General features: G+C 44.9%; 1 protein-coding gene across 1 annotated transcript; it reads right to left on the reverse strand.

Annotated features, from left to right (window-relative positions):
• Window positions 1–283: 283 nt before the first annotated feature.
• Window positions 284–8,304, reverse strand: LOC120811695 (pleckstrin homology domain-containing family F member 2-like). Its single transcript, XM_078085296.1, has 2 exons — window positions 7,910–8,304; window positions 284–1,449 (listed from the first exon to the last, which is right to left on the reverse strand). The coding sequence occupies exons 1-2, from the start codon at window positions 8,157–8,159 to the stop codon at window positions 632–634; spliced, it is 1,068 nt and encodes a 355-aa protein (XP_077941422.1). The 5' UTR covers window positions 8,160–8,304; the 3' UTR covers window positions 284–631.
• Between the last annotated feature and the right edge of the window lie 1,579 nt (window positions 8,305–9,883).

Consider the following 9,883-nt stretch of genomic DNA (forward strand, 5'->3'; position numbering starts at 1 on the left):
TGGTTAGACAAAAATCTGATAATATGAATGAAGTGTGTGCCATTTTGTGTAAACTTTGTATTTTGATAATGCTATGTGTAGTTTCGGTTGCAGTGCTTTATTTTGAGGTATTTTGTAGTTTTGGTGTGTGGTTTAGTGAATTGTGTTAAGTATTTTGATATAAACAGACTAGTTTGCAAAATTGTGTGTTAGCAGTTGAAAAAAACTGTAACAGTACGAACAGTCAGAAAGGAGAAGGCGTCTCTTAAGCAGATGCGGTTGTATATTAGTGAAAATACACGCGTTTGCATAGCACATTATTTTACTATCAAATGCACAACATTTGCAGACGCATTTCCTCTCTTACTCATTGTAAAAGTACAAAGTGGTCAACATTCAAGTAAATACAAGCATTAAAACAGATTTAGCTAATGGAAATGAATCCCAAATTGTAAAAATATGAACTCAAAATATAAACATATATATAAACAACAATATAAACATAAGTAACGTATAAATATATATATATATATATTTTAACTTTATACATGATTTATGATAATGACTGAGTGAGAATGACCTTCCACTGCCCAAAGCACATTGTGTCCACATTAACAAGGCCACACCAGGCATCGTCTGCCCCTTCTTATACTCAGGGCTGCATGTGTTGCGGTTGTAGGTTGACGTAGATGGGCCAGTTCTCCATCTGGGAGTTCAACCACTTGGGGTCATCGTCCTCCATCTGCTCCTCGGCCTCCTCCTCCTCACTTGATCCATCCTCTCCATCTGAGTATCTCCTCTCTGTGTGGCGCTCGTTCCAGTGACACACCTGCTGGGCCTCCTGCGTCGTCCTGGTCGAGGAGCTTGAGTGGTACCCGGTGCAGAGTGCGGTTGTAGTGCAGTGCGGTTGTAAGTTGACGTAGATGGGCCAGTTCTCCACCTGGGAATTTAACCACTTGGGGGGGTCACCGTCCTCCATCTGCTCCATGGCCTCCTCCTCCTCACTTGATCCTGAGCTCCTCCTCTCTGTGTGGCGGTCATTCCAGTGACACACCCGCTGGGCCTCCTCCGTCGTCCTGGTTGAGGAGTTTGTGTGACACCCGGTACAGATCCTCCAGCACTTAGTCGGGTGGATGTGTTGGATTACCGCTCGGGTCTTGGAGCACGCGGCGCAGACCAGGAAGCCACATTTCCGGCAGTGGTGTCGACGGTGGGTCACAGAGAACCTGTCGAAGCAGCGCATGCAGATTGCAGAAGCAGAGTCGGGGATACAGGTTTTGGCAAAGTGGGAGCTGATCCGGCAGCCCCTGTTCTGCAGCAGAATGGACCGGCAGTCCTCGATTTGCTGGATCCAGGCCCGCTTCTCCTCCTGGGAGGCGGCTGCCACGTAGAAGGACTTGCGTGGCGTACGGATCAGCCACTGGTTCTTTATTGATAATCCGTTCTCTAGGTCCTCAAGTTGGCAGCCCTCTGAAAATGAAAAAATAACAGTCCAATTGAAATGGATTTCAGAGGAAAGTCCCTTTTAGAAACCCTCTGCTGGTTTTGTCATTCAAGCCCTATGGTTTGGTTTACATTGTTTGACTTTTAAGTAACTCAAGCTTATTCAGATCAATGACTTTTTTTTGGTAGTCCAATAGAATAGATTAAAAATTGCCAACCGCCTACACTGCAAAAACGTCTCCAAACTCCAAATCAGGTTTTTAAGACGGTACAACAAGGTGTCAAGTTTAATGGACTGAATACTGTGAGTTTTAATTACGGTTATGTCCAACAGTCAAAATGAAGTTACAATAACTGCAGTTTCTCAAACGGCCACTTTTAAAAGCGCTTCAATTTCCATTGGACCCCCATGTAAAATTTTACGTTCTGAACAGCCGGATCACAAACGTACGGTGGCCCTGAAGTGCAAATCACGACGGTAAATAGGAAAACACAACGGCAAATCATAAAGGGTAGGGCCTATCTAGCAGAGGAAGGACCCTTCTGATTGGACAGACGACTAACAGTCTTTTAACCCACTTAATCCGAAGACTTTCGCCGGTGACTAAAAGTGACATTGAGCATTCAAATTACCATAACTCCATAACTATTTGCGCAATCAACGTAATTCCGGATTTTGAAAGCTGAGAAATGCTGCTTTCTAGACATTAAGGTAATCAAGAAATCAGTGGCGGGAGAGCCTGTGAGGGAGGGGTGGAAGTGAGCGCTATTTATCATAGACTTTATTGCCCCGTGCATCGCCACTGCTGCTCTTCATCACGGACACATTTGTCCCGTATTTTCCTCCACAACTTTGTTCCCCTCGACCAGCAAACCAACGTTTGCGGAGATCTCCCTCCAGGAATTAGAGGCCATCCGCGCGTCCTTATAGTCCGCCAATGACGGCTTGTATAGGCGGTCATATTTACGCATTTCTTCTGACAAAAGCTCTTCAATCTGATCCGTTCTCTCGTAAACATTCTTCGTTTTAATCAGGAATCAGGAAACATTTATTACCAAAATATGTCAAACATACAAGGAATTTGTCTTGGCGGTTGGTGCGCGACAGTAGACAGTGTGACAATAGACAACAAGACAGCAGTTCACAAGTAATAAAATAAAGTAAAATGAAATGCTAATGAAATGGGTTAGTAGAATAAGGCTATGGGTTAGTATAAAACAAGGGAATAAAGTTAAAGTTAAAAATTTAAAATATTAAAAAAGTTTAAAAAAATATTAAGCATAAAGTGCACTAGCGAACAAGTAACAAAGTGACGAGTGACGACAAAGTGATAAATTAAGTTAAAGTGGCATGTGCAGTATGAAGGGGAGTGACCGGTGGAGTGTTATAGTCAGTCAGTGGGGGACCAGGCTCTGTTGATGAGCCCGACTGCCGACGGGAAGAAACTGTTTGTGTGGCGGGAGGTCTTAGTCCTGATGGACCTCAGCCTCCTGCCAGATGGAAGGGGCACAAACAGTTTTTGTCCGGGGTGAGAGGGGTCGGCCACGATCTTTTTAGCTTGCTTCAGAGACCTGGATAATGGCGGTATTGTGCTATGAAACCAGAAATGTGAGACTCGCAGACCAATCGCAGCCTTGTGCGCTGCAGGAGGCTTGCGAAATGGGTCGATGCACGCAAGCACGCAAGGAGGTGTGAAAAGGCACCCAGGGGACACGCAAGGGGCACGCAAGGGGCTGTCCGTCCTCTGCTAGATAGGCCCTACGCTTTCCGTAAGGAGTTATTGCCGTCGTGCTTTATGATTTGCTTTCGTGTTTTCCTATTTGCCGTTGTGATTGGGCGACGGTGGCACAGAGGGTGCGCCGGGAACTGCAAGGTTGCCGGTTCAAACCCCGGCTGCTCCATGTCCTGTGTCGAAGTGTCCCTGAGCAAGACACTTATCACCTAATTGCTCCCCAGGCGAAATGCGAAAACGATGTGTTAAAAAAAAAGTTGCTTTGGATAAAAGCGTCAGCTAAATGACATGTAATGTAATTTGCACTTCACACCACTGTACAAACGTAAGCTGGGCCCCACTCCTTGTATGTGGCTAACTGAGTTAGCCTGATAATGTCCAGGATAAGATGATGTAGATCAGGCTTTTCGGTTCCCTGAAGCCGGTTTGGCTAAATTACCATAGCAACATATCGAAAAACTTGCTCCGGTGCAGGTTCATTTGAGCCAGCTGGATTAGTTTACCACTCCCCTGGAAAAAAAGGGCAGCTATCAGTTAGATTTATAATATGTACATCAACTGTACATGTTTGTACAGTCTTGCAATGCAGAGAACATCTGGAAAGCCGCTGCATGGCGTGCTCTTCGTAAAGTTCTGTTGGTTTATTTTAGGGCTGCAACAACGAATCAATGAAATCGTTGAGTCACTCAATGAGTTGCGGAAATGCGCCCGGAGCAAAAATAAAAAATAAAAGCGGCAAGCCGGCAGTTGTTGTGAGTCACATGACGCAGGCAGAGATGTCTGCTCGACTAGTCGTCCAAGGTGCTCGAGCATTGGAGGAGGAACATGACACGGGAGCACCACGTTGTTCTGTTTTGACGTGAGGAACGTAACGAGCCTCCAGCTTTGCTGCTGCTGTTTACTCGTCATCCAGCGGATCAAGCTAGCGTTAGCTCGCTAATAACAAGCAAGACTAAGACACGTTTTTATTTACTCGCCTCTTTTGGACCATTAATGGATCTGTTGTCTTGTATATATTTTGTGCTTTGTACCATATCGGTTATTGTTGACAAATATATTTGTGTGTGTTGTACTTTCTAATGCTGTCATATTCGGCTTTACTCACAATGCCGGCAATCACCTTGACTACATCTTCACTTGTAACTGCTCTACCACTAACCTCTCTGTAACTCCACTTCATGTGTCTGACCACTTCTTCATCTCTTACTCTCTCCCACTCTCTATAACTAACGACCCTGCCCCATTCACTGACCCTGTACCTGTGCGTTGCAATATTTGCTCCCTCTCTCCCTCCTCTCTGGCATCCTCTGTTCTATCAACTCTCCCTTCTACTGACTCCTTCTCACTCTTGCATCCGAAAGCTGCTGCAGAGACTCTCCTCTCAACTCTTTCCTACTCTCTAGACTCTCTCTGCCCTCTTACAACACGACGGACTGCCAAATCCCCTCCAGCTCCGTGGCTGTCTCAACCGGTGCGTGTCGTGAGAGCCACCATGCGAGCATCGCAAAGGAGAAGGCGTAAATATAAACAACCTGCTGACCTGCTTGAACTTCAATCTCTTCTCTCGTCTTTTTCTGCTTCTATCTCTGCTGCCAAAAGCTCTTTCTACCAATCCAGAATTGAATCTTCATTTTCTAACCCCCAAAAACTCATTTCAATCTTCTCCAACCTCCTCGAACCCCCTAGTCCTCCTCCCCCCTCCACCCTTCTTCCGGGTGACTTTGTCAACTACTTTACCAAAAAAATAGCTGACATACACTCCTCTCTCTAAAACCCACCTCCTTCTTCTTCCATCCCACTGACTTCACCTCTATCGCCCTCACTTTCCTCTTTCACCCCCCTGTCTCCTAACCAAAGTATTACCCTAGTAACCTCTGCCCGTCTGACCATCTGCCCTCTTGACCCCATTCCATCACATCTTCTACAATCTATCGCACCTGACCTTCTTTCTTTCCTCACCTGCTCAACAATGCTCTGTTATCTGGCTGTTTCCCCAATTCTCTGAAGGAGTTAACCCTCACCTTAAGAAACCTGCCCTCAATCCTTCTGATGAAAACAACTACAGACCTGTCTCTCTTCTTCCCTTTTCGTCCAAAACTTGAACGCACAATCTTTAACTAACTCTCCTCCTATCTCACCCATAACAACCTCCTTGACCCCCACCAGTCAGGCTTCAAGGCAGGCCACTCCACAGAGACTGCTCTCGTCGCTGTCTCAGAGCAACTCCACACTGCTAGAGCCGCCTCTCTCTCCTCTGTCCTCATCCTTCTGGACCTCTCCGCTGCATTTGAAACAGTTAACCACCAGATCCTGATTTCCTCCCTTCAGGAACTTGGTGTCTCAAGCTCTGCTCTCGCCTACCTCGAGGCCCGCACCTACCGGGTAACCTGGCGAGATTCTGTGTCGGAACCTTGTCCTCTTACTACTGGAGTTCCTCAGGGTTCCGTCCTGGGTCCCCTCCTCTTCTCGCTCTCCACCAACTATCTTGGTGCTGTCATTCGCTCGCATGGCTTCTCCTACCACAGCTATGCCGATGAAACCCAACTAATTCTCTCCTTCCCTCACTCGGACACCCACGGATCTCTGCCTGTCTAACTGACATCTCTCAGTGGATGTCCGCCCACCATCTGAAAATCAACCTCGACAAGACTGAACTACTTCTCTTTCCGGGAAAAGATTCTCCGACCCACGACTTGACGGTCAACTTTGGCAACTCTGTGTTAACGCCCACTTTGACTGCTAAGAACCTCAGCATCACACTCGACAGCCAACTCTCCCTGACTCCCAACATCACTGCGACAACGCGATCCTGTAGATACACGCTCTACAACATCAGGAGAATTTGTCTCCTTCTCACTCAGAAGGCAGCGCAGGTACTGATTCAGGCTCTTGTCATCTCCCGCCTGGACTACTGCAACTCCCTCCGGGCAGGTCTCCCCGCTACCGCCATTTGACCTCTGCAGCTCATCCAGAATGCAGCAGCTCGACTGGTCTTTAACCTTCCAAAATTCTCCCACACTACTCCACTCCTCCGCTCTCTTCACTGGCTACCGATGGCTGCCCGCATGCAGTTAAAAATATTAGTGCTCACGTACCGTGCTGTGAATGGATCGGGTCCAGCTTACATCCAGGACATGGTCAAAACCTACACTAAAAGACTAACAAATTGTAGCACTTAAATTGAACTTATGATGCCACTCATCTATAGCAAATTGTAAATAGGGTTATTTGAGGAAATTGCACTTTCTTGTTTCTTGCTCCTCTGAGTTTTTATCCCTATGGTTGAATGCTCTTATTGTAAGTTGCTTTGGATAAATGCGTCAGCTAAATGACATGTAATGTAATATAACTCCCTCGAGAAAGATGTATGGCAGGGGTCTCAAACTCATTTCAGTGCAGCCCACTTTGACCGAACACGGGCCAGACTATTGCGTTCGATGGGAGGGGGGCTCTGCTGACATTACGCCAAGATTGATTGTACCCCCCCGCCCCCAGGGCTTTGAAACCCCTGATGCATGGGGTTGCTCACTATTTGGAAATTGATGAAGTCCATTTTAAATTACATTACATTTAAGGTTTCTCTGTTTAAACTTTGTGTGACTATTCTGTTTAACTCCACTGAATATGTTGTTTAAATACAGTATAAAAGTTGTAAGATATCTGCATGTTATAATGTAAAAACTAAAAACTATTTATATCTATAAACAATGCATATTATTAAGTAAAATTTACTAGGAACTAATAACCTTTCCCTCTAACTCAAAAAGGAGTTGTAATAATTAGTTAGACGTAGTGAACAGAATGCATGATAATGAGTTGTTTCTTTTAAACTAACGTTGCTAAGTTGGATAAACATGTCCTATAAAGTCATGTGAACTTCAGCAATCCATAGCTAAATTAAAACAAAAAATTATTTGTGTCAAATTGTAAAATCTAATTTGACTACTGATAATCAAAAGTTATTTTCATGGGCTTAGTTGGGGGTTTGCTGTCTTGTCTTGATTTAAGAGTTAGGTAAGGGGGAAGCAGGATCTGCCAAGCAGGCAGACACGAGTCTGACAGGATGGGGAGTCAGTTCATGTCCTGGCTGAGGAATGTAAGGTCTGCGGGTCAACTAGAAGATTTACCAGCCAAAGGGGGGTTAGAGACACACCAACACTATTCAACATACACACTCTGTTTACGATGTTTACGTTAAGTCAGGAGTCTGGACATTGGATGTGACCGGATCTTAGATGCGGGAGGTGGAAGGTCCTCCTCTACGCCAGTTTAGGGCCAATAGAAATATTTCCTTCTCTGTCTTTCAAGGGTTATAAAACATGATGTTCTTGCTGATGTTAGTTAGTTGTTCTTCCGGCCTGTGTGCTGCCTGAACTGCTCCTGCCTTTGCAAACGCAGCGCTGATACTTGACCTGTGATCTGACAAATAAATTTTCCAGAACGAGAGAAGTCATTCGGCTGAATTTTTGATAACCCCGACCAGGCTCCAAATCTTGAACATGTATTCTTACACTACTCTAAAGTGTAAGGCAGCAATTGAACTAATGCAATACCAGCCTTGTGTAACCATATCTTCACTTATTATAACTTTTAAGTAACTTATGTAGATATATGACTTGTTTTTGGTAGTGTAATAGAATAGATCAATTTGCACCTGTTAACAGCCTACATTTCAACCGGATTCTACCAGCAGCCCCCCTTCATGTCTATGCCCCCCTCCCTGTTTGGAGATGCCTGATGTCCGTGTGGCTCACCCAGGGGGATGATCATCTGCTTCTTGTGCCAGCGGCCGATGATGCTGCCGTACACCAGCAGGTCGTTGAACAGGAAGAACCTTCTGGGCTGTGGCCCCTTGCGGGTCATCTTCACCAGCCGACCCTCTCCCAGCAGAAACCGACCCGGTTCGTACAGCGGCTTCCCCGACGGCCCGAACGAGTTCTCCACGGCGCGGATCCGCTCGCGGTTGTTCTGCGTAAACAGGAACAATTTCCCATCCGTATCCATTTGTGTTCAGGTGACAAGTCAGCACGAGCCGTTCGTTAGTGCGTTGTTGTTGTTGTTGTTGTTTTTGTTGTTGCGCATGAAGTCCCGCTGCTGAGACGCTGTCCTGGGATCGTGCAGTCTGCGGCGCACGGGCGCTTCTTTTATGTGCTGGTGACGTGGGAGTCGCCCAAGGGAGTTGGAGCTTTAGACAAACCCATGTGAGCAGAGAAGGCGTCACCAATCTATTTCCCTCCCAGGAAAGTTATTCATGGAAATATCCACCTCAGGTTTTCAACCATCACCGACTTTTATTTAAAATTCACTTTAAATGAGTTTCAGACAATAGTTGCATTATAATTATTTATATTATATTGATTAATAATAACCGTCTGGTGGCCACAACATACAGTATATCATTATATTGTTAAGCGGCAACCAAACCAGAAAAGTTAATAAAATGTCATAGGATAGAATCAGTATGTCATGAAACAGCGTGCTCTCGCACAGGTTTACACTATTTACTGTAAGAGAGTTGATCTTGGCTCTGCAAAGAGTGTGTCCTGACATGTGCACTAATGTGACGCATTAATTATAGGACATTAAATTAGGCTCAATTAAAGCCGGCCTCCCGAGCAGAAACCACAATGAACAATCCGCACTGACACACATTCAGAACATTATTGGTGTCACACGGTGTTCCAGCTGCAGACGGCCTGGATTCTGAGGTGTGAATCTTTAGCCGATAATGTGATCCAAGTGAAACGTGTTTGTGTGTGTGTGTGTCGGCATTTCCTAAAGAACCCACACACAGTTGGCTTTAAATACAGGAAGTAGTTTCTGGACACTCTGAACCAGGTCAGTGGTGCCAATATCTAGTTGGACAGAAAACAAAAACAAACAAGGCCTTCTGGGACGCAGCCAAGAATGTGCAAGAGGCAAACGTGCAGTCAGTAGGTTGTGCTTAACCAGCAGCAGGTGGATGACATCAGAAGAATGTAGACCAACGGCAATTTACGGCCTACAAAAGAGCGCAGTACATGGTGACATCTAGTTCACTCTGTCCTTTCTGTACAGCTTAAGTACCAAATCATAATGCAACTAAATACTGCCGTCAAACTGCGGACAATTTCTCCCTGCGGTTGCCGACACGAGGAATTGCCGACAATTAACGCTGAATCAGACCAATGATGAGAGCTACTTTGATTCCTTTGCTCCATTACATTACATGTCATTTAGCTGACGCTTTTATCCAAAGTGCATTTCAACCTTAAGGTTACAAGACCCAGAAGAACGAGGGAAATTTCATCAAATAATAATATTTACAACTTGCTACAGATGAGAGCCATTATAAGTAAAGTACAAGTTTAAGTACATTGTGAGTCGACTACTGTAAAACCGCACAGAGAGCAACAGAGAGGCTTTAAGTTTAATCAGGGCAGCGCATGAGAGCTGCGTTAACAGTAACAGCTGTTTGACGCTTAAGAGTTGACAAGTTGTGGAGAGACTTTTATTTGAAGAATATTCATGTTTTTTTTCTATTAAAATGTTAATAAACAAATGCAAATAAAAGTATCACACTTCTGCATTTCATTTTTTTATCCCAACAACATGAAGCAGCCGTGCAAAGGCCTGAGATGTTATAATCTTAAATGATCAAAAGGTGTCATCTCAGAAACATGAAGAAACAACAACAACAATAAATACAACAGGAAGCTATTTATAAGGAAAATATTTATTTTGTGACC

The sequence above is a fragment of the Gasterosteus aculeatus genome, chromosome 12 (assembly GCF_964276395.1).
Source record: "Gasterosteus aculeatus chromosome 12, fGasAcu3.hap1.1, whole genome shotgun sequence".
Taxonomy (NCBI): Eukaryota; Metazoa; Chordata; class Actinopteri; order Perciformes; family Gasterosteidae; genus Gasterosteus; species Gasterosteus aculeatus.

Coding starts and splice junctions, on each gene's coding strand:
- LOC120811695 (XM_078085296.1), bottom strand. CDS start 8,159: ATGGATACGGATGGGAAATTGTTCCTGTTTACGCAGAACAACCGCGAG. Junction 1,450..7,909: donor GCAGATGATCATCCCCCTGG/GTGAGCCACACG, acceptor TTTCATTTTCAG/AGGGCTGCCAACTTGAGGAC.